A 23,374-nucleotide genomic window follows, 5' to 3' on the forward strand; every position below is an offset into this window, starting at 1 on the left:
GACCTCCCTCTCCCGCCCCGCCCGCCGCCGCGGTGCACGACGGGTAAAGAGCCTCCGCCGGGAGCCCGCCATTTTCTGTCGGGAAAGGCGGGAAGGGAGGGAGAGCAGCGACAGCGTCACCGCGGGAACCCCAACGGCTCCAGCGCCGCCGCCAGCCGGGCACGAAGGTAACGGAGGGGTCGGGGCCGGGGGCCGGTAACCGGTAACGGCGAGCCCGGGGGAGGGCGGCCCGGCGCCGAGGTCGTCTGAGGAGACGCTGCTCCCCAGTCCCGCCTTCCGTCTGCCGCCGGCCGCCGATTGGCTGCGGGGAGCGGCGGCGCTGATTGGCTGGGAAGCCGGGAAGGGATAGGCCGAGAGTCGCGTCAGTCTCGGGGGGAGACTCGGCGGCACCTCCCCGCTGCGGGTAGCGTGCGAGCCCATTGGCTGAGCGGCGCCAGCCAATCAGAGGGGTGGTGCGGAGGGGGCACGTGACGCGGCGCGGAGGCTCCTGGGAGTTGTAGTCCGAGGGCGCTGAGGGGACGGCGGGGGCTTCTCCCCCGGCGCGGCGCGGTGAGGCCATGGGGGCTCGCCCGGGCCCGGCCCGGCGTCGGATCCGCCGGTCGGGCGGCTCCCCCTCAGCCCGGTGCCTCCCCCGAGGCCGGGGGTGGCGGGGAGCAACCCCCCGCCGAAGCGGGCCGGGGCCCCTCCCCGCCCCTCGGCCGCTAACGGCCGGTCTCGCCCTTCGCTCCCCGACCCCGGCCTTCTCCCCCCTCGGCAGGCTCTGACCGTCCGGTATGGCCCGTACCAAGCAGACGGCTCGGAAATCCACCGGCGGGAAGGCGCCGAGGAAGCAGCTGGCCACCAAGGCCGCCAGGAAGAGCGCGCCGTCCACGGGGGGCGTGAAGAAGCCCCATCGCTACAGGTACCGGGGCCAGCGTCACCCCCGGCGGGCAAGGGGCAACGGTGGCCGCTGGACCACCGGGCTCCAGGTCCCCTGGCCGCGGCCACAGGCCCTGCCCGGGTGACTCGACGCGCCGTTTTACCCCCAAAAGCGGTTTTATCGCGTTAACTGCTGAAATCCCTTGCAGGCCCGGCACGGTGGCCCTGCGGGAGATCCGGCGATACCAGAAATCCACGGAACTGCTGATCCGCAAGCTGCCCTTCCAACGCTTGGTAAGGGAGATCGCGCAGGACTTCAAGACCGACCTGCGCTTCCAGAGCGCTGCCATCGGGGCTCTGCAGGTGAGACCCCAGCCCGCGCAGCGCCCCGGGACCCCCGGGGGGATATCGGGGCCGCATCAATCTCCCCAAAACGTCCCCCTCTCCGACTTAAACCCCCCCGTCAGCCCCCCCACGTTGAGGCTTCGGCTCTCTCCCGGCAGGAAGCCAGCGAAGCGTACCTCGTGGGCCTCTTCGAGGACACCAACCTCTGCGCCATCCACGCCAAGAGGGTCACCATCATGCCCAAGGACATCCAGCTGGCCCGTCGCATCCGCGGCGAGCGGGCTTAGGGCGGCCGGCGCCGGGCGGTAGGAGAGACTCGGGGAGGGTGGGACGGAGGGGGTGGGGGGGGTGGGGAGGGAGCAGCGGCTTTTGGGGGGGTTTCTCCTGCTCCCGCGCGTAGCGGCTGGGACACGTCGCGAGAGCTGACTCTGTTCGCCAGGCAAAAACAACACACGACTTCCGAGGGGTTTATGAGACTTTTTTGGATTTATTTTTCCCCCCCCCTTTTTGTACACTTTTCTTTTTTTTTCCTCCGAGCTGCAAAAAAAAACCTATATAGAAGTGCGTGAGGGGTGGGGAGAGTTTTTGAAATCCCTGGTTTTCTACACAAACCTCGTGTAATTTTGGGCGTGGAAAGAGGAGATTTGGGGTTTCGGCTTCTCGAAGCCCCCGGGCGGGGAGGGCTGCGATGCCCGCTCCTCTCCCCCGCGCCCCGGGGTGGGGGGCCGCGGTCTCTCCTCGTTTTCCCCTTGGTGCGTCCGAGCTTTGTACCGTCCGCGTTTCTCCACCCCAACGGAATAAAGAAAACCCGTCAGCGGTGACCGTTTCCTTCCTAATTAATCCCAGCCCCGCCCCCCTCCACCTTCTCCGTTATTATAAATAAATCCCCCGCCCGTGTCCCAAAACTTGCGCTTTGAGGGTGGCTCTGGGGCGGGGGCGGGGGTCTTAATTTGGGGTCCGGCGGGGGGTTTCCCCCTCTCGCTTTCCCTTTTTGGGGCGCTTATCTGGGCCGGATTACCCCGGGGTGCTGACGTGATTGCTCCTGACACCCCGGCGTTAAATTTAGAGCGGGGGCCGCGGCCCCCCCCCCCTGCGCCCTGAGCCACCCTAAGCGGGATTAGGGGGCCGCGGGGCGGGGCGGGCGCCCGAGGACGGGGCGCGGGGGGCCCGGCGAGGGGGGGGGGTCTCCTTAAAAACGGGGATTTGGGGGCCTCGCTCCTCCAAAACGGGCGCTTTCGCAGAGAGGGAGAAAATAGGCAGCGATAGTGTCTATAAATGTATTTTTAATGTACATAGAGAGTGCTTTTGTGGCTAGATGTTAAATAAATATGTTTAATATAGGGTGCTTTTATAGCTAGATATTAAATATATACTTCATATAGCGTGCTGTTACACCTAGATATTAAATATTTATTTAATATCATATAGGGTGCTCTTATACCTAGATACTAAATATATATTTAATATCATATAGGGTGCTGTTGTACCTAGATACTAAATATATATTTAATATCATATAGGGTGCTGTTGTACCTAGATACTAAATATATATTTAATATCATATAGAGTGCTGTTGTACCTAGATGTTAAATATATACTTAATATCATATAGGGTGCTGTTACACCGAGATATTAAATATTTATTTAATATAATATAGGGTGCTCTTATACCTAGATATTAAATATATACGTGTATTCGATCTAATATAGGGTACTTTTATACAGAGATATTAAATATATGTATTTAATAAAGTATAGTGTGCTTTTGTAGATAGGTATTAAATATATATATATTTGATATAGGGTGCTTTTGTAGATAGATATTAAATATATTTAATACAGGGTGCTTATAGATAGTAAGTATCTATAATCTAATATAGGGTGCTTATAGATATTAAATATGTGCTTATAGATAGATATTAAGTATATATAATCTAATATAGGATGCTTATAGATAGATATTAAACATATATCATCTAATACAGGGTGCTTATAGATAGATATTAAATATATATCATCTAATATAGGGTGCTTATAGATAGATATTAAATATATATCATCTAATACAAGGTGCTTTTGTAGATAGATATTAAATAAATACAGATTTAATATAACATGGGGCGCTTAGACATTAAATAAGTATATATAATATAGGGTGCTTTTACATATAGCTACGTAATGAATATATATATTTAATCTAAACGTGGGGCGCTTCTATAGATGGCTATAAAATACATCCATTTCATAAATAGGTACCGAACCCTATATAAAGCTCGGCCGTGCTTTTTATCGGGGTGCCGCTGCGGTCGCTGCCCGGAGGCGCCGTCTCTGTGCCTACAGCTGTCCGTGCGCCCCGCAGCTCCGCCAGCGCCTTCACCCCTCGCGCTTTTCTCCCGAAACAGGGAAAGAGGAGCGCCGTCCCGCGCCGTCCCGCGCCGTCCCGCGCCGCCGGACCCCAAAAACGCCACTTACCGCCTCAGGGTAACGAGCAGCGGCGTCCTGGGGCCACATCCCCCCCCCCCTTTCCTCAGGGTTTAATTAAGGATTTGGGGGTTCGCCCTCGCCCCGGGCTTAAAATCGTACGGACTGGGGGAGAGCGCCGGGCCCCCCTCGCCGTGGGATGGTTTTGGGGGGCCGGGGCGGCATCTGCGCCGCCGCCCCCCCCCCGAGCTCCCCCCTTGCCGGCGCGGGGATTAGGGTTAATCAGCCCCAAATCCCCGCGTCTGGAAAACAACCTAATCATCCCGATTTCCACGCTCCCCTCCCCGCCGCCCGCCCGCCGGGCTGGGGGGGGCGGGGGGGCGATGCCGGGATCGCGGCTGAACCGGGGGGGGCGTTGGCGGCCCCCCAGCCCGGCGCAGCCCCCTCCCCGAACCGCCGCGCCCCGGTTGGGGGTCTCCCCGGCCCCGGGGCTCAGACGTGGCAGCTGTCCCCGGGATTAGCTCCCACCGAGGGGGTGGGGGGGGGGGCATTTTGTGTCCCCCCCCACCCCGGGAGGGCCCCCCCACGGCACCCCAGCACCCAGGACCCCCGCAGCCCCCCCCCCCCAAGAGAGACCCCGACCCCCAACGCGGGCTGTGGGCGCCTTCGTTCGCCCTAACGAACCGGCCTCGCTCGCGGCGTAATTAGGGGGGCCGGGGGGGGCGGTGTCCCCCTCCCCTCCCCGCCGGGGCGCTAATTAAGCGCGGCGTTGTCCCCCGTTAACGGGGCGGGGGTCCCGGGCCCCCCCCGTCGCGGGGGATGAGCGTTAATTGCCGGCAGCGGTGGATTAGCCCCGGCCGGGGCCAATGTCACCCCCCGGGGATTAGCGGCAGCGCGGTGGCGGGTGACATCACGCCAGGCCCTACTTAAATCTCCCCCCGCCGCGGGGACGCCTTCCCCGCCGCCGCCGCCGCCGCAGGTAGGTGCTGGCCCGCGGGGTTGGGGGACGTCTCGGGGTGTCCCCGAGCGGGACCGGGGACGTTTGGGGTGGGGGACGAGCCACCGGCTCCGTCCCCAGCTCGGGGTGACGTCCCCTGGCTTGGGGACAAGCCACCGGCTCTGTGCCTTGGCGTGGGGACGAGGTGGGCAACCCTGGGCAGATGGCACCTGGCTTGGGGACGGGCCACCGCCTCCGTCCCCAGCTGAGGGAGATGGCCACCAGCCCCAGGGGGACGCGGAGAAGCCACTGGCCCCGTCCCCAGCTCGGGGATGTGGCCACCAGCCCCGGGGGGACACGGCCACCAGCCCCAGGGGGATGCGGAGCAGCCACCAGCTCCGTGGACGTGGCCACCAGCCCCATCCGCAGCTCAGGGGCTTGGCCACCAGCCCCAGGGGGACACGGCCACTAGCCCCAGGGAGACATCCCCTGGGTGGTGGAGAAGCCGCCAGCCCCGTCCCCAGCTCGGGGACGTGGCCACCAGCCCCAGGGGGACGCGGAGAAGCCACCATCTCCGTCCCCAGCTCAGGGACGTGGCCACCAGCTCCATCCCCAGCTCGGGGATGTGGCCACCAGCCCCAGGGGGACGCGGAGAAGCCACTGGCCCTGTCCCCAGTTTAGGGACGTGGCCACCAGCCCCTGGGGGACGTCCCCTGGCCTGGGGACAAGGCGCCGGCTCTGTCCCTCGGCTGGGGGACAGTGGCCAGCGTCGGGGTGGCCTCCCCCGGCTCAAGGACAAGCCGCTGGCTCTGTCCGTGGCTCGGGGACAGGGTTCCCAGCCCCAGGGTGACATCCCCTGGCTCGGGGACAAGCCGCTGGCTCCGTCCCCTGCCTCGGAGGTGGCATCTGGCGCCGCGGTGACCTGCCTTGGCTCGGGGACAAGCCACCGGCTCTGTCCCCAGCTGGGGGATGACCGGCCCTGGGGTGGCCACCCCGCGCTGGGGACAAGCCACCGCCTCGGGGACGGGGCCGCCGGCTTCGGCGTGGCCGCCCCTGGCTTGGGGACGGCGCTCCCGGTCGGGGGTCCCTCGTCCCCACGGGGGGTCGGTCCCCGAGGGGGTCCTGGTGCCGTCCCCGCCCCGGTGCCAGCCGCGTCCCTCTGTCCCCGCAGCGCAGCCCCTGCCAGCCCGCCCGGCGGCCGCGGGGCGCACAGGTAGGAGCGGGGCGTCGGGGCCGTGCTGTGCCGGGCCGCGGTGTGCCGTACCGGGCTGCGGTGTACCATACCGGGCCACGGTGTGCCGTACCGGGCTGCGGTGTACCGTACCGGGCTGCGGTGTGCCGTACCGGGCCACGGTGTGCCGTACCGGGCCACGGTGTGCCGTACCGGGCTGCGGTGTACCGTACCGGGCCACGGTGTGCCGTACCGGGCTGCGGTGTGCCGTACCGGGCTGCGGTGTGCCGTACCGGGCCGCGGTGTGCCGTACCGGGCCGCACTGGGCCACAGTGTGCCGGGCCATGCTAGCCTTGCGCCGTGCCGTGCCGCACCGTGCCATCCCGCACTGTGCCGTGCTATCCTGCGCCGTGCCATGGCGTGCTGTGCCGGGCCGCGCCGAGCCATGCTGCACCATGTGGTGCTGCGCCGTGCCGTGCTGTGTCACGGTGTGCCGTGCTGCACCGAGCCATGCCGCGCCGAGCCGTGGTGCACCGCGTGGTGCCGTGCTGTGCAGTGCCACGTCACGGTGTGCCGTGCCGTGCCACACCGAGCCATGCCGTGCCATGTGGTGCCATGTCATGGTGTGCCATGCCGCACCGAGCCATGCCGTGCCGTGTGGTGCCATGTCATGGTGTGCCGTGCCGCACTGAGCCATGCCGTGCCGTGTGGTGCCATGTCACGGTGTGCCGTGCCGTGCCGCACTGAGCCATGCCGTGCCGTGTGGTGCCATGTCACGGCGTGCCGTGCTGCACCATGCTGTGCGGTGCCATGTCACAGCGTGCCGCGCTGCACCATGCCGTGCCTTGCGGTGCCGTGTCACGGCGTGCCGCGCCGTGCCACGCACCATGCGGTGCGGCGCGGCGCCAGGCTGCGCCGTGCCGGGCGTGACACCCGCGTGCCCCTCGCAGCCGGCGCCCAGCCCACCTCGGCAGCGCCGGGGCCTGGCGCGGAGGCTCCCGCCTGGAGCATGATGTCCTACATCAAGCAGCCCCACTACGCCGTCAACGGGCTGAGCCTGGCCGGGCCCGGCATGGACCTGCTGCACTCCGCCGTGGGGTACCCCGGTGAGCCCCGGCACCGCCCCGGCACCGCCCCGGCACCGCGCCGGCACGGGGGTGGGATGCACGGGGGGTTGCATGCATCGCACAGAGGTTTTGCACGAGGGGTTTGCACGGGGGTGGGATGCACGGGGGGTTGCATGCATCGCACAGAGGTTTTGCACGAGGGGTTTGCACGGGGGTGGGATGCACGGGGGGTTGCATGCATCGCACAGAGGTTTTGCACGAGGGGTTTGCACGGGGGTGGGATGCACGGGGGGTTTGTAGGGGGGTGGGATGCACGGGGGGGTTGCATGGGATGCACGGGGGTTTGCATGCATTGCACAGAGGTTTTGCACGAGGGGTTTGCACAGGGGTGGGGTGCACGGGGGTGGGAAGCACGGGGGGGTGCGTGGGATGCACGGAGGTTTTGCACAAGGGGTTTGCATGGGGGCGGGCTGCACAGGGAGGTTGCATGGGTTGCACAAAGGTTTTGCACGAGGGGTTTGCACGGGGATGGGATGCACGGGGGCGGGACGCATGGGGGGGTTGCATGGGATGCACAGGGGCATTGCATGGGATGCACGGGGGTTTGCATGGGGCACACAGAGGTTTTGCACGAGGGGTTTGCACGGGGGCGGGATGCACGGGGGCGTTGCGTGGGATGCACGGGGGGGTTGCATGGGATGCACGGGGGGGTTGCACGGGGGCAGGATGCATGGGGGCGTTGCATGGGATGCACGGGGGGGTTGCATGGGATGCACGGGGGGGTTGCACGGGTCGCACAGAGGTTTTGCCCGCGGGTGACTTTTGCACGGGGACGTCACGCGGGGTTTCGCGCCCCGGCCCCCGCGGCGCAGGATCCCCCTCGCACCCCCAAACCCCCCCTCCCCCTGGCCCCCCGGCCCCGTCCTCCTCCGGGGGGGGCTCCCGCGGAGCAGGGGGGCGAGGGGGCCACCCTGACCCCCCCCGCCCGCCGCAGCCACGCCGCGGAAGCAGCGCCGGGAGCGCACCACCTTCACGCGGGCGCAGCTGGACATCCTGGAGGCTCTCTTCGCCAAGACCCGCTACCCCGACATCTTCATGCGCGAGGAGGTGGCCCTCAAGATCAACCTGCCCGAGTCCCGCGTCCAGGTCAGCCCCGCGGCGCGCGCGAGCGCGGGGAGGGGCGTGCAAGGCCCCGCGTGCACGAGCAGGGGACGTGCGTGGTCCTGCGTGCGCGGGGAGGGGCGTGCAAGGCCCCGCGTGCACGAGCAGGGGACGTGCGTGGTCCTGCGTGCGCGGGGAGGGTTGTGCGCGGTCCCACGTGTGCACGAGCAGGGGTCGTGCGCAGCCCCACGTGCACGGGGATGCTCGTGCGCAGCCCCACGTGCATGGGGAGGGTCGTGCACAGCCCCACGTGCCCGAGCAGGGGACGTGCACAGCCCCACGTGCCCGAGCAGGGGACGTGCACAGCCCCACGTGCACAGGGATGCTCGTGCACAGCCCCACGTGCATGGGGAGGGTCGTGCACAGCCCCACGTGCCCGAGCAGGGGACGTGCACAGCCCCACGTGCACAGGGATGCTCGTGCACAGCCCCACGTGCATGGGGAGGGTCGTGCACAGCCCCACGTGCACGAGCAGGGGACGTGCACAGCCCCACGTGCACAGGGATGCTCGTGCACAGCCCCACATGCAATGAGCAGGGGAGGTGCCTGGCCCCACGTGCACAGGGATGCTCGTGCACAGCCCCACGTGCACGGGGAGGGTCGTGCACAGCCCCACGTGCACGAGCAGGGGACGTGCACAGCCCCACGTGCACGGGGAGGGTCGTGCACAGCCCCACGTGCACGGGGTGGGCACGGCAGGGCGGCGTGGGAGGGCGCACACGTGGGTACGGGCACTCGGGAGCGTGCAAGGCACCTCGCACACGCCTGCACGTCCAGGGCACGCAGCTCCGTGCTCACACGCGCGTGTGCAGGCACAGGGGCGTGATTCAATGCGCGCACGCGCACGTGCGCGTGGAGGGGACGCAGCTCGGCGCGTGCACGTTCCTGGGGACGCAGCTTGGTGCAGACACGCGCGTGTGCATGCAGAGGGACGTGATCTGATGCACACGTGTGCATATGCATCCCCGGGGGACGCAGCTTGTTGCACGCACACACCTGTGCACGCCCAGGGAACACAGAGCATTGCACGCACGCACCCGTGCATGCCCAGGGGAGGCAGCTCCTTGCACGCACACACCCGTGCATGCCCAGGGGACACAGAGCATTGCACACACACCCCCGTGCACGCCCAGGGGAGGCAGCTCCTTGCACGCACACACCCGTGCATGCCCAGGGGACACAGAGCATTGCACACACACACCCGTGCACGCTCAGGGGACGCAGCTCCTTGCACACACACCCCCGTGCATGCCCAGGGGAGGCAGCTCCTTGCACGCACACACCCATGCACGCCCAGGGGAGGCAGCCCATTGCATACACACGCCGGTGCACGCCCAGGGGACACAGAGCGTTGCACACACACACCCGTGCATGCCCAGGGGAGGCAGCTCCTTGCACGCACACACCCATGCACGCCCAGGGGACACAGAGCATTGCACACACACACCCGTGCACGCTCAGGGGACATAGCTCCTTGCACACACACACCCGTGCACGCCCAGGGGAGGCAGCCCATTGCATACACACGCCGGTGCACGCCCAGGGAACACAGAGCATTGCACGCACGCACCCGTGCATGCCCAGGGGTGGCAGCTCCTTGCACACACACACCCATGCACGCCCAGGGGACACAGAGCGTTGCACGCACGCACCCGTGCATGCCCAGGGGAGGCAGCTCCTTGCACACACACACCCATGCACGCCCAGGGGACACAGAGCGTTGCACACACACACCCGTGCATGCCCAGGGGAGGCAGCTCCTTGCACACACACACCCATGCACGCCCAGGGGACACAGAGCGTTGCACGCACGCACCCGTGCACGCCCAGGGGAGGCAGCTCCTCGCACGCACCCACCCGTGCACGGCGCGTGCCTCGGTTTCCCCGCTCAGCGCCCGCTCCCGCAGGTCTGGTTCAAGAACCGCCGGGCCAAGTGCCGGCAGCAGCAGCAGCAGAGCAGCGGCCAGGCCAAGGCTCGCCCCGCCAAGAAGAAGAGCTCCCCGGCCCGCGAGGCGGGCGCCGAGGCGGGGGCGGCCGGGCCCTACAGCCCCCCCCCCACCGCTCCCGCCGGCACCCCCAGCTCCGCCGCCGGCGCCACCGTCTCCATCTGGAGCCCGGCTTCCATCTCGCCCGTCCCCGACCCCTTGGCTTCCTCGGCCGCCCCGGGGTTGCCGCGCTCGGCGCCTTTCCCCGGCACCTACAGCCAAGCCGCCGGCTACGGTCAAGGCTACGCCGGCTCGGCCGCCTATTTCGGGGGCCTGGACTGCAGCTCCTACCTCTCGCCCATGCACCCGCAGCTGGGGGCCCCCGGGGCGGCGCTCAGCCCCCTGGCCGCCCCCGCCATGGGTGCCCACCTGGCCCCCTCGCCCGCCGGCTTGGCGGGGCAGGGCTACGGCACCGCCGGGCTGGGCTTCGGCCCCGTCGACTGCCTGGACTACAAGGACCAGAGCTCCTGGAAGTTCCAGGTCTTGTGAGGGGGGACCGGCCCCGGCCCCCGCCGACGGCCCCCGACAACCCCCCGGCCGGTGCGGGCTCGGCGGCAGCCCGCGCCGCGCACCCCTGCGCCGTGGGGCGTCTGCGTGGCACGGAGCTTCCCCACGGCACGGAGCATCCCCACGGCACGGAGCATCCCTGCGCCGCGGGGCGTCTGCGTGGCACGGAGCATCCCTATGGCACGGAGCATCCCCACAGCATGGAGCATCCCTGCGCCGCGGGGCGTCTGCGTGGCACGGAGCATCCCTATGGCACGGAGCATCCCCACGGCATGGACCAGCCCTGCGCCGCGGGGCGTCTGCGTGGCACGGAGCATCCCTATGGCACAGAGCATCCCCACGGCATGGACCAGCCCTGTGCCGCGGGGTGACTGCGTGGCACAGAGCATCCCCACAGCATGGAGCATCCCTGCACCGCGGGGCGTCTGCGTGGCACGGAGCATCCCCATGGCACGGAGCATCCCCACGGCACGGAGCATCCCGGCAGGGAGCATCCCTGCACCACAGACTGTCCCTGCGGCACGGAGGATCCCCATGGCACGGAGCACCTGCATGGCATGGAAAATCCTGGCACGGAGCATCCCTGTGGCACAGACTCTCCCGGCAGCCCGGTGCATCCCCACGGCACGGAGCATCCCCGTGGCACGGAGCATCCTTACGGCACGGAGCATCCCCGTGGCACAGACTCTCCCGGCAGCCCGGTGCATCCCCACGGCACGGAGCATCCTCACAGCACGGAGCATCCTTACGGCACGGAGCATCCTTGTGGCACAGAGCATCCCCACGGCACGGAGCATCCTCACAGCACGGAGCATCCTCGTGGCACAGAGCATCCCCACGCCCCGGAGCATCCCCACGGCACGGAGCATCCTCGTGGCACGGAGCATCCCCACGGCACGGAGCATCCCGCTGGGACACGCAGCCGCCTTCCAGCCGGCGTTGGGAGCGTCCCCGTCCCCCGCTGCACCCCGACCTCCTCCCCCAGCCCCCGGCGACCCCCCGGCCCCCCCGTAGCTGCGTCGTTGCCCCCCTCCCCGCCCCGTGCGGCTCGGCGCGGGGCTGGCGAGCGCACGGAGGAAGGAAAAGCCTTTAAAAGCTGAAATAACAATAAAACAAGAAGCGGGAAAGGAGGAGGGGGCGCCTCCCTCATTAGCGGCAGCGGCTGGCGAGGGGCTGGGCCGGGGGGGACCCCGCCGTCACCCCGTCCTGGGCCGAGGGAGCCCAGAAGGGACCCGGGGGTCCGGACCCTCCGCGGCCCCGCTGGCGGGGTCCCGGTGTCCGGTGCGGCGGGGCCCCGGCCCCCGTTCTGCCCCCCCCCGGTTTATTTGTGCTGCTCTGCTTGAGCAACCGGGGCGGCTGCGGCTGGGGGATGAGGGGCTGGGTGACAAATCGGTCCGGCGATGGCGGGTGACAGCTGCCCGCGGGGTGGCCGCTGCCCGCCGCGGGGGTCCCTGCACCCCCGGAGACCCCCCTGCACCCCCAGAGACCCCCTGCACCCCTCTGCAGCCCCATGCGGCCCCATACAGCCCCTGTGCACCCCTATAGACCCCCCTGCACCCCCTGCACCGCCAGAGACCCCCCTGCAGCCCCTGCACCCCCTGCACCGCCAGAGACCCCCCTGCAGCCCCTGCACCCCCTGCACCGCCAGAGACCCCCCTGCACCCCTCTGCAGCCCCCATACACCCCCAGAGACCCCCTGCACCCCTATAGACCTCCCCTGCACCCCTCTGCAGCCCCGGAGATCCCCCTGCACCCCTATAGACCCCCCTGCACCCCTCTGCAGCCCCCCTGCACCCCCAGAGACCCCCCTGCACCCCTATAGACCCCCCTGCACCCCTGTGCACCCCTCTGCAGCCCCAGAGACCCCCCTGCACCCCTATAGACCCCCCTGCACCCCTGTGCACCCCTCTGCACCCCCGGAGACCCCCCTGCACCCCTCTGCAGCCCCATACGGCCCCTATGCACCCCCAGAGACCCCCCTGCACCCCTATAGACCCCCCTGCACCCCTGTGCACCCCTCTGCAGCCCCAGAGACCCCCCTGCACCCCTATAGACCCCCCTGCACCCCTGTGCACCCCTCTGCAGCCCCAGAGACCCCCCTGCACCCCTATAGACCCCCCTGCACCCCTGTGCACCCCTCTGCACCCCCGGAGACCCCCCTGCACCCCTCTGCAGCCCCATACGGCCCCTATGCACCCCCAGAGACCCCCCTGCACCCCTATAGACCCCCCTGCACCCCTGTGCACCCCTATAGACCCCCATGCACCCCTATAGACCCCCGTGCACCCTTGTGCACCCCTCTGCACCCCCAGAGACCCCCATGCACCCCTATAGACCCCCGTGCACCCCCAGAGACCCCCCTGCACCCCTATAGACCCCCCATGCACCCTTGTGCACCCCTCTGCACCCCCAGAGACCCCCCTGCACCCCTATAGACCCCCCCTGCACCCCCATAGACCCCCCCTGCACCCCCGTGTGTCCCCTTCGCACGAGGGTCCTGGCCGCAGGGGACCCCCAGGCTTTGGAAAAAGGAGGGGACCCCCCCCCCATTTCCCTTTAACCCCTCAATCCGCCCCGAAATGCCCCCCCAAATCCCTCCGGCGCTAAGCCGGGGGGGGCAGCGGGGCCAGGGGGGCCCGGGGCTGCCGGGGGGGGGCTGCACCCCGGGGGACCCCGCTTTGCTGGGGGGGGGTGCACTCGGGGGCTGCATGGGGGGGCCGTGCGTGGGGCGGGGGGTCCCTGCACATGGGGGTCCCTGCACATGGGGGTCCCTGGGGGGGGGGGCCCTGCACATGGGGGTCCCTGGGGGTGGCTGGGGGGGGTCCCTGCACATGGGGGTCCCTGGGGGGGCGTCCCTGCACATGGGGGTCCCTGCACATGGGGGTCCCTGGGGGGGGCCCTGCACATGGGGGTCCCTGGGGGTGGCTGGGGGGGGTCCCTGCACATGGGGGTCCCTGGGGGGGGGGTCCCTGCACATGGGGGTCCCTGCACATGGGGGTCCCTGGGGGGGGCCCTGCACATGGGGGTCCCTGGGGGTGCCCTGGGGGGGTCCCTGCACATGGGGGGGTCCCTGGGGGTGGCTGGGTGTGGCTGGGGGGGGTCCTGCACATGGGGGGTCCCTGGGGGTGCCCTGGGGGTGTCCCTGCACATGGGGGGGTCCCTGCACATGGGGGGGTCCCTGGGGGTGGCTGGGGGTGGCTGGGGGGGGTCCTGCACATGGGGGGGTCCCTGCACATGGGAGTCCCTGTGGATGGGGGTCCCTGGGGGTGCCCTGGGGGGGTCCCTGCACATGGGGTGGTCCCTGCAGATGGGGGGGTCCCTGCAGATGGGGGTCCGCGGGCCGGGGGCTGTGCAGGTGGGGTTAACCCAGGCCCCGCCGGCCGCTCTGCGGGCGCCGGGCAGATGGAGCCTAATCCGGGCTGAGCCGGGCCGGGGGGGCCGGGGCCGGGAAGAGGGTTAAGCCCGGTTTAAGGGCCCTAAGGAAGGGGATAAGGAGGGCGGCGGTGCCAGGGCGGGGGCTGCCCGCGCCCCCCCGGGACGGGGACGGGGACGGGGACGCGTCCCGGCCAGCACCGACGCCACGCGGCGTGGGGACGCGCTGGCCCGCGTGGGCCCTTGCACACGCATGCAGGAGTTCACGGCCCATTGCACACGCGTGCAGGGCTGCGTGGCCCCTCGCGCACACAGATTGGGGCGCACGGCCCATTGCACACGCATGTAGGGGTGCACGGCCCATTGCACACACATGTGGGGGTACATGGCCCATTGCACACACATGTGGGGGCACATGGCCCATTGCACACGCATGTAGGGGTGCGTGGCCCATTGCACACGCATGTGGGGGCACACGGCCCATTGCACACACATGTGGGGGTACATGGCCCATTGCACACGCATGTAGGGGTGCGTGGCCCATTGCACACGCATGTGGGGGCACACGGCCCATTGCACACACATGTGGGGGCACACGGCCCATTGCACACGCATGTAGGGGTGCGTGGCCCATTGCACACGCGTGCAGGGGTGCACGGCCCATTGCACACACATGTGGGGGTGCGTGGCCCATTGCACACGCGTGCAGGGGTGCATGGCCCATTGCACACGCATGTAGGGGCGCACGGCCCATTGCACACACATGTGGGGGTACATGGCCCATTGCACACACATGTGGGGGTGCGTGGCCCATTGCACACGCGTGCAGGGGTGCGTGGCCCATTGCACACACATGTAGGGGCGCACGGCCCATTGCACACACATGTGGGGGTACATGGCCCATTGCACACACATGTGGGGGTGCGTGGCCCATTGCACACACATGTGGGGGTACATGGCCCATTGCACACACATGTAGGGGTGCACGGCCCATTGCACACACATGTGGGGGTACACGGCCCATTGCACACACATGTAGGGGTGCACGGCCCATTGCACACGCGTGCAGGGGTGCATGGCCCATTGCACACGCATGTAGGGGCGCACGGCCCATTGCACACACATGTGGGGGTACATGGCCCATTGCACACACATGTGGGGGTGCACGGCCCATTGCACACGCATGTAGGGGCGCACGGCCCATTGCACACACATGTGGGGGTACATGGCCCATTGCACACACATGTGGGGGTGCGTGGCCCATTGCACACGCGTGCAGGGGTGCATGGCCCATTGCACACGCATGTAGGGGTGCACGGCCCATTGCACACACATGTGGGGGTACACGGCCCATTGCACACACATGTAGGGGTGCACGGCCCATTGCACACGCGTGCAGGGGTGCACGGCCCATTGCACACGCATGTAGGGGTGCGTGGCCCATTGCACACGCGTGCAGAGGTTACACCCCCACCCACCCCTCCCAGCACAAGGGAAACCGAAACTCCCCCCCCCCCCCCCCCCCGGGACGGGCCCATGGAGCCCATAAAAGCAGCGAGCGGAGCTCGGTGTGTCCCAGTGCTGCTCCCAGTGCATCCCAGTGCTGCTCCAGGTGCATCCCAGTGCTGCTCCGGGTGCATCCCGGTGCCTGTCCCGCTGCCATGTCCCGGCGGCGGCTGCTGCTGCTGCTCCTCCTGCTGCAGACGGAGGCGGGTGAGTGGGGGGTCCTGAGGGGCCGGGGGTCCCAACACGGGACCCAGCAGGGCTGTGGGACCCCAGCTGGAGCCTTGGGGACCCTGATTAGGGTGACGGGACCCCAATTAGCACCCCAGGACCCCCACGAGGGCGCTGGGACCCCAATGAGCGTGCTGGGACCCCAGTTAGCACCCCAGGACACCATTGAGGACACTGGGACACCAGTGAGGGTGCTGGGACCCCAGTTAGCACCGTGGGACCCCAATTGGCACCCCAGGACCCCCACGAGGGCACTGGGATCTCAATTAGCACCACAGGATGCCAATTAGTGCCACAGGGCCCTGATGAGGGTGCTGGGACCCCAGTGAGGGTGCTGGGACCCCAGTTAGGGCAATGGGACCCCAGTTAGCACCATGGGACCCCAGTTAAGGCCACGGGACCCCAGTTAGGGCGCTAGGACGCCAATTGGCACCCCAGGACCCCAGTTAAGGCCACGGGACCCCAGTTAACACCCCAGGACCCCGATTAGGGCGCTGGGATCCCAGTTAGCCCCCCAGGACCCCTATGAGGGCACTGGGACCCCAATTGGCACCCCGGGACCCCAGTTAAGACCACAGGACTCCAGTTAGGGTGCTGGGACCCCAATTGGCACCCCGGGACCCCAGTTAGCACCCCAGGACCCCAATTAGGGCGATGGGACCCCAATTAGCACCATGGGACCCCAATTGGCACCCCAGGACCCCAGTTAAGTCCACGGGACCCCAGTTAGCACCCCAGGACCCCAGTTAGGGTGCTGGGACCCCAGTTAGCACCCTGGGACCCCAGTTCAGGCCACGGGACCCCAGTTAGCACCCCAGGACCCCAGTTAGGGTGCTGGGACCCCAGTTAGCACCCTGGGACCCCAGTTCAGGCCACGGGACCCCAGTTAGCACCCCAGGACCCCAGTTAGGGTGCTGGGACTCCAGTTAGCACCCCGGGACCCCAGTTGAGGCCATGGGACCCCAATTAGGGTGCTGGGACCCCAGTTAGCCCCCCAGGACCCCAGTTAGCACCCCGGGACCCCAGTTAGGGCGCTGGGAGCCCAGTTCAGGCCACGGGACCCCAGTTACCCCCCCAGGACCCCAGTTACCCCCCCAGGACCCCAGTTAGGGCGCTGGGAGCCCAGTTACCCCCCCAGGACCCCCAGGCGGGCGCTGGGCCCCGGTGAGGGCCGGGCTGAGCCCTGACGAGCTCGTGGCACGCGTGGCGCCAGGCCCCAGCCGGGGGGGGCCGGGGGGCGGCGGGGGGACCCCCCTGGAGGGGGCCCTGCTCCAGCCCCTCGACCACTTCGACCGCCTGGAGCGACGCAGCCTTGCCCAGGTAGGGAGGGGGGCACGCGCCTGGCACGCGCCTGGCACGCGCCTGGCACACGCGTGGCACACGCCTGGCACGCGGGCGCAGGCCTGGGCCCCCCCCGCACCCCTCCTGCCCCCCCCCTTTCCCGCAGCGGTACTGGATCAACTGGGAATTCTGGCAGCGGCCGGCCGGCCCCGTCTTCCTGCTGCTCGGGGGGGAGAGCAGGATGGCCCCGGGGGTCCTGAGCAGGGGTACGGGGGACGGGGAATGGGACTGGGAATGGGGATTGGGAATGGGATGGGATGGGGATGAGATTGGAATGGGATGGGATGGGGATGGCAATTGGGAATAGGGATGGGGATGGGAATAGGGATGGGGATGGGATTGGGATGGGGATGGGAAGGAATTGGGATGCGATTGGGATGGGATTGCGATGAGGATGGGAATGGGGATGGGATGGGGATGGGAAGGAATTGGGATGCGATTGGGATGGGATTGCGATGAGGATGGGAATGGGGATGGGAAGGAATTGGGATGGGATCGGGATGGGATTGCAATTGGGATGGGAATGGGGATGGAGATGGAATGGGGATGGGGATGGGAAGGAATTGGGAGGGGATGGGGATGGGGATGGAGATGGAATTGGGATGGGATGGGAATAGGGATGGGGATGGGATTGAGATGGGATGGGAGGGGAATGAGGATTGGGATGGGAATGGGATGGGGATGGGATTGGGATGGGTTTGGGATTGGGACGAGATGAGGATGGGGATGGGAATGGGGATGGGAGAGGAATGGGATTGGGATGGGATTGGGATTGGGACGAGATGGGGATGGGGATGGGAATGGAAATAGGAATGGGAGAGGAATGGGATGGGAATGGGAACTGGAATAGGGATGGGGATGGGATTGGGATGGAGATGGAGATAGATGGAGATGGGGGTGGGACGGGGATGGGATGGGATGGAATTGGGATGGGATGGGATGGAATTGGGATGGGATTGGAAGGGGGATGGGATGGGATGGGATGAGGACGTGTCCGTGTCTGTGTCCAGGCCACGTGGTGGAGCTGGCGCGGGCGCACGGGGCGCTGCTGGCGGCGCTGGAGCATCGCTTCTACGGGGGCAGCCGGGGGCCGGGGGGGGACCCCGACCTCCGCTTCCTCTCCAGCCAGCAGGCGTGAGCGGGGGGCCACCGGGGGGCCACCGGGGCGGCCACCGGCGCCCGGCCCCCCTCACCGCCCCCAACCCCGCAGCCTGGCTGACCTGGCCGCCTTCCGGCTCCACGTCACGGCCGCCTGGGGCCTCAGCCCCAACCACACCTGGGTCTGCTTCGGGGGGTCCTACGCCGGCGCCCTGGCCGCCTGGGCGCGCCTCAAGGTGGGCCCGACCCCTGGGTGTCCCCCCCCCCCCCCCCAGCCCGGGGGGGGGTCGGGGCGCGGTGACCCCGCCGAGGGGGTGACCCCGTGCCTCAGTTTCCCCACCTGGTATCGGCCGCCGTCGCCTCCTCCGCTCCCGTCCGGGCTGAGGTTGACTTCGCTGGATACAACCGCGTGAGCCCCCCCGCGCCCCCCGCACCCCCGCGCCCCCGAGCCCCCCGCGCCCCCGGCCGGGCCGGCGGTGACCCCTCGGCTCCCCTCTCCCCGCAGGTCGTCTCGGCCGCCCTCTCCAGCCCCGCGGCGGGGGGGTCCCCAGAGGTGGGTGTGCAGGGAGGGGGGGTTGAGGGGGACCCCGCGATTTGGGGGTGCACGGTGGGACCCCCCGACCCGTGCCGGCAGTGCCTGAGGGCGGTGGCGGCGGCCTTCGCGGCGCTGGACGAGCGGTTGCGCGGCCGGCGGTTGGCGGGGGTGGCTCGGGATTTCTCCTGTTGCCGGCCCCCCCGGGAGCCGGGGGACCGGGAGCTGCTGGCGGAGGGGGTGGCCGACATCTTCGCCGGGGCGGTGCAGTACAACGGCCACCGGCCCCGCAACTCGGTGGCCGCGCTTTGCCGCGCCATGACCGACGGCCGCCGCGGCTCCCCGTACCGCCGGCTGGCGGCTGTCAACAAGGTTGGGAGGGGTGCGGGGGGGTCCTTGTACCCCACTGCGCCCCCCGTGCCCCCCTGCACCCCACTGCACCCCCTTTTAACCCCTTGCAGCCTCTTGCACCCCATTCCACCCCCTTGCACCCCACTGCACCCCAATCTACCCTCCTGTATGCTGTTGCACCCCCTCCTGACCCCTCACCCCCCCCTTGCACCCCACTGCACCCTCCTGTACCCCACTGCACCCTCCCGTACCCCACTGCACCCCGTTTGATCCCCTTGCACCCTCCTGCACCCCATTGCACCCCATTGTGTCCTTTGCACCTCCTTGCACCCCATTGCACCCCATTGCACCCCATTGCACCCCATTGCACCCCCTTACACCCCACTGCACCCCCTCATACCCCCTTGCCCCCCCTTGCCCCCCCTTGCCCCCCCTTGCACCCTCCTGCACCCCATTGCACCCCCTCGCACCCCATTGCACCCCTTGCACCCCCTTGCACCCCCTTGCACCCCATTGCACCCCCTTACACCCAACTGCACCCCCTCATACCCCCTCGCGCCCCCTCGCACCCCCTCGCACCCCTGGCACCGCGCTGCCCGGGGCCGGGGGGAGCCCTGAGCGCGGCCCCCCCAGGCCTTCCTGCGGCGCGGGGGGCTGCCCTGCACCCCCAGCTCGCGGCGGGCGGCCGTGCAGGAGCTGCGTCGCCCCGCCGCCGGCGGCAGCCGCCGCCTCTGGCTCTTCCAGACCTGCACCGAGTTCGGCTTCTGTGAGCGCCGGGGAGGGCGGGGGTCAGGGCGGGGGTCAGGGCGGGGGTCAGGGTGGGGGGCATCAGCCGTGCCCCCCCCCGTCCGCAGACCCCAGCTGCCGGGACGCCGCCTGCCCCTTCTCCCGCTTCCAGACGCTGCGGGCGCAGCTCGGCCTCTGCGCCGACGTCTTCGGCATCGCCCCGGCACGTGTCCGGGCCGCCGTCGCCTTCACCAACGCCTTCTACGGGGCCGCGCGCCCCGGCGCCCGCCGCGTCCTCTTTGTCAATGGTACGGCACGGCTCGGCACGGCGCGGGGCACCGCGGCATCGCATGGTGCAGCACGGCTCGGCGCGGCTTGGCGTGGGGCACCGCGGCATTGCACGGTGCAGCACGGTGCGGTATGGCATGGCTCAGCATGGTGCGGGGCACCGCGGCATCGCATGGTGCAGCACGGCTCGGTGTGGCTTGGCATGGGGCACCGCGGCATTGCACGGTGCAGCACGGTGCGGTATGGCATGGCTCAGCATGGCGCGGGGCACCACGGCATTGCATGGTGCAGCACGGCTCGGTGCGGCTTGGCATGGGGCACCGCAGCATTGCATGGTGCAGCACGGCTCGGTGTGGCTTGGCACGGGGCACCACGGCATTGCATGGTGCAGCACGGTGCGGTATGGCATGGCTCAGCATGGCGCGGGGCACCGCGGCGTTGCATGGTGCAGCACGGCTCGGCGCGGCTTGGCGTGGGGCACCGCGGCATTGCACGGTGCAGCATGGTGCGGTATGGCATGGCTCAGCATGGCACGGGGCACCGCGGCATTGCATGGTGCAGCACGGTGCGGCACGGCACGGCTCGGCACAGGGCACTGCGGCATTGCACGGTGCAGCACGGTGTGGTATGGCATGGCTCGGCACGGCACGGGGCACCGCAGCATTGCACGGTGCAGCACAGTGTGGTATGGCACAGCTCAGCACAGCACGGGGCACCGCAGCATTGCATGGTGCAGCACGGCTCGGCACGGGGCACCGCGGCATTGCACGGTGCAGCACGGTGTGGTATGGCACGGCTCGGCACGGCACGGGGCGCCGTGGCATTGCACGGTGCAGCACGCTGCAGCGTGGCACAGCACGGTGCAGCACAGCGCAGCACGGTGCAGTGTGGCGCACCACGGCACGGTGCATCGTGGCGCGGCACGGTGCATCACGGCATGGCACAGCATGGTTGCAGCGTGGCACGGCACAGCATGGCACGATGCAGCGTGGCACGGCACGGCGCAGCCCGGTGCAGCCCGGTGCAGCCTGGCACGGCATGGCACGGCATGGCACGCCACGGCGCAGGGTGACACGACGAGGGGTGATGCGGTGCAGGGTGACGCGTTCAGGGGTGACACATCCAGGGTGACACAGGCAGGGTGACGTGTTCGGGGGTGACTCGGTGCAGGGTGACACATTCGGGGGTGACGCGGTGGGGGTGACACAGGCGGGGTGACACATTCGGGGGTGACACAGGCGGGGTGACACCGCGGTGGGGGTGACACATTCGGGGTGACACCGCGGCGGGGGTGACACAGGCGGGGTGACACCGCGGCGGGGGTGACGCGGTGGGGGTGACACATTCGGGGTGACACCGCGGTGGGGGTGACACAGGCGGGGTGACACCGCGGCGGGGGTGACGCGGTGGGGGTGACACATTCGGGGTGACACCGCGGTGGGGGTGACACAGGCGCGGTGACACCGCGGCGGGGGTGACGCGGTGGGGGTGACACAGGCAGGGTGACACCGCGGCGGGGGTGACACATTCGGGGTGACACCGCGGGGGTGACACCGCGGCGGGGGTGACGCGGTGGGGGTGACACAGGCGGGGTGACACCGCGGCGGGGGTGATGCGGTGGGGGTGACACAGGCGGGGTGACACCGCGGCGGGGGTGACGCGGTGGGGTGACACATTCGGGGTGACACCGCGGCGGGGGTGACGCGGTGGGGGTGACACAGGCGGGGTGACACCGCGGCGGGGGTGACACGGTGGGGGTGACGACGCGGTGGGGGTGACGCGGTGGGGGTGACGCAGGCGGGGTGACACCGCGGCGGGGGTGACACGGTGGGGGTGACGACGCGGTGGGGGTGACGCGGTGGGGGTGACGCGGTGGGGGTGACACAGGCGGGGTGACACCGCGGCGGGGGGTGACGACGCGGTGGGGGTGACGCGGTGGGGGTGACGCAGGCGGGGTGACACCGCGGCGGGGGTGACGCGGTGGGGGTGACACAGGCGGGGTGACACCGCGGTGGGGGTGACGCGGTGGGGTGACACATTCGGGGTGACACTGCGGTGGGGGTGACGCGGTGGGGTGACACAGGCGGGGTGACACCGCGGTGGGGGTGACGCGGTGGGGGTGACGCAGGCGGGGTGACGACGCGGCGGGGGTGACGCGGTGGGGGTGACACAGGCGGGGTGACACCGCGGCGGGGGGTGACGCGGTGGGGGTGACGCAGGCGGGGTGACGACGCGGTGGGGGTGACGCGGTGGGGTGACACATTCGGGGTGACACCGCGGCGGGGGTGACACGCTGCCCGCAGGCGCGCTGGACCCCTGGCACGTCCTGAGCGCGGGGGGCGGCCGTTCGGGGGTGCTGATCCCGGGGGCCTCCCACTGCGCCGACATGGCCCCCCCGCGCCCCGGGGACCCCCCGCCGCTGCGGGCCGCCCGCCGGGTGAGTGGGGGTGACGGGGGGGTGACGGGGGGGTGACACGGGGGGGGGCCGGCCCGGCTCACCCCCCCCGTGCCCGCAGCGCATCGCGGCCCGCCTGGCGGCGTGGCTGGCACCCCCGGAGCCCCGGAGCCACCGCGGGACGGGGGGGCCCCGGGGGGGGAACGGGACCCAGGCGTCCTGACACCCCCCCCCCCCCCCCGGGGTCCCCCCCCGGACCCCCATGACCTCCCCGGGGGGACCCAGCCGTCGTGACCCCCCCCATGACCCCCCCATGACCCTCCATGCCCCCCAAGCATCCTGACACCCCCCCCCCCCGACCCCCATGACCCCCCCAGGAGTCCTGACCCCCCCCCCAATGACCCTCCCAGGGGTCCCCCCAGACCCCTATGACCCCCCCCGGGGGGACCCAGGCTCCTGACCCCCCCCGACCCCACCCGGGAGCCCCCCATGACCCCCCATGCCCCCCCAAGCATTCTGACCCCCCCCGGGGCCCCCCCATGCCCCCCCCAAGCATCCTGACCCCCCCCAATGACCCCCCCCGGGTCCCCCCACGACCCCCATGACCCCCCCGGTGGGACCCAGGCTCCTGCCCCCCCCCATGACCCCCCCCCAAGCATCCTGACCCCCCATGACCCCCCCGGGATCCCCCCCGACCCCCATGACCCCCCCAGGAGTCCTGACCCCCCCCAATGACCCCCCCCTCAGGGGGTCCCCCCATGACCCCCTATGCCCCCCCCCCAAGCATCCTGACCCCCCATGACCCCCCCGGGATCCCCCCCGACCCCCATGACCCCCCCAGGAGTCCTGACCCCCCCCAATGACCCCCCCAGGGGTCCCCCCAGACCCCCATGACGCCCCCCGGGGGACCCAGGCTCCTGACCCCCCCCGCCCCCCCCCCGCAGCCCCCCCATGACCCCCCATGCCCCCCCAAAGCATCCTGACCCCCCCATGACCCCCCCGGGGTCCCCCCATGCCCCCCCCATGCCCCGTCACTCCCCCGAGCCGCCAGGGGCGCCATCGAACCGCCCGCGTGGGCGCGGCTA

General features: G+C 69.1%; 3 protein-coding genes across 5 annotated transcripts; all 3 read left to right on the top strand.

Moving 5' to 3' along the window:
* Positions 1 to 43: 43 nt before the first annotated feature.
* On the top strand, positions 44 to 1,537 carry LOC309600906 (histone H3.3A). Of its 3 annotated transcripts, none has more exons than XM_082333543.1 (4): positions 44 to 167; positions 758 to 901; positions 1,068 to 1,221; positions 1,362 to 1,537. In XM_082333543.1, the coding sequence occupies exons 2-4, from the start codon at positions 774 to 776 to the stop codon at positions 1,488 to 1,490; spliced, it is 411 nt and encodes a 136-aa protein (XP_082189669.1). In that variant the 5' UTR covers positions 44 to 167; positions 758 to 773; the 3' UTR covers positions 1,491 to 1,537. The 3 variants fall into 3 exon arrangements, with proteins under 3 accessions (XP_082189669.1, XP_082189668.1, XP_082189670.1); XM_082333542.1 differs by lacking the exon at positions 44 to 167 and adding an exon at positions 466 to 549; XM_082333544.1 differs by lacking the exon at positions 44 to 167 and having other exon boundaries at positions 557 to 901.
* A 5,198-nt stretch (positions 1,538 to 6,735) lies between these two features.
* CRX (cone-rod homeobox) lies at positions 6,736 to 11,520 on the top strand. The gene is made up of 3 exons (XM_082333458.1): positions 6,736 to 6,838; positions 7,794 to 7,945; positions 9,868 to 11,520. The coding sequence occupies exons 1-3, from the start codon at positions 6,742 to 6,744 to the stop codon at positions 10,432 to 10,434; spliced, it is 816 nt and encodes a 271-aa protein (XP_082189584.1). The 5' UTR covers positions 6,736 to 6,741; the 3' UTR covers positions 10,435 to 11,520.
* A 3,965-nt stretch (positions 11,521 to 15,485) lies between these two features.
* PRSS16 (serine protease 16) lies at positions 15,486 to 23,091 on the top strand (the record flags this gene model as incomplete). Its single annotated transcript, XM_082333495.1, has 12 exons — positions 15,486 to 15,537; positions 16,772 to 16,878; positions 17,006 to 17,105; positions 17,910 to 18,033; positions 18,110 to 18,233; positions 18,329 to 18,406; positions 18,503 to 18,550; positions 18,632 to 18,901; positions 19,514 to 19,646; positions 19,735 to 19,914; positions 22,198 to 22,331; positions 23,074 to 23,091. 12 exons carry the CDS (start codon positions 15,486 to 15,488, stop codon positions 23,089 to 23,091), a joined length of 1,368 nt encoding a protein of 455 aa, XP_082189621.1.
* Between the last annotated feature and the right edge of the window lie 283 nt (positions 23,092 to 23,374).

The sequence above is a fragment of the Platalea leucorodia genome, assembly GCF_965183815.1.
Source record: "Platalea leucorodia genome assembly, chromosome: 26".
NCBI lineage: Eukaryota > Metazoa > Chordata > Aves > Pelecaniformes > Threskiornithidae > Platalea > Platalea leucorodia.

Coding starts and splice junctions, on each gene's coding strand:
- CRX (XM_082333458.1), top strand. CDS start 6,742: ATGATGTCCTACATCAAGCAGCCCCACTACGCCGTCAACGGGCTGAGC. Junction 6,839..7,793: donor CTCCGCCGTGGGGTACCCCG/GTGAGCCCCGGC, acceptor CGCCCGCCGCAG/CCACGCCGCGGAAGCAGCGC. Junction 7,946..9,867: donor TGCCCGAGTCCCGCGTCCAG/GTCAGCCCCGCG, acceptor CCGCTCCCGCAG/GTCTGGTTCAAGAACCGCCG.
- LOC309600906 (XM_082333543.1), top strand. CDS start 774: ATGGCCCGTACCAAGCAGACGGCTCGGAAATCCACCGGCGGGAAGGCG. Junction 902..1,067: donor AAGAAGCCCCATCGCTACAG/GTACCGGGGCCA, acceptor AATCCCTTGCAG/GCCCGGCACGGTGGCCCTGC. Junction 1,222..1,361: donor CTGCCATCGGGGCTCTGCAG/GTGAGACCCCAG, acceptor CTCTCCCGGCAG/GAAGCCAGCGAAGCGTACCT.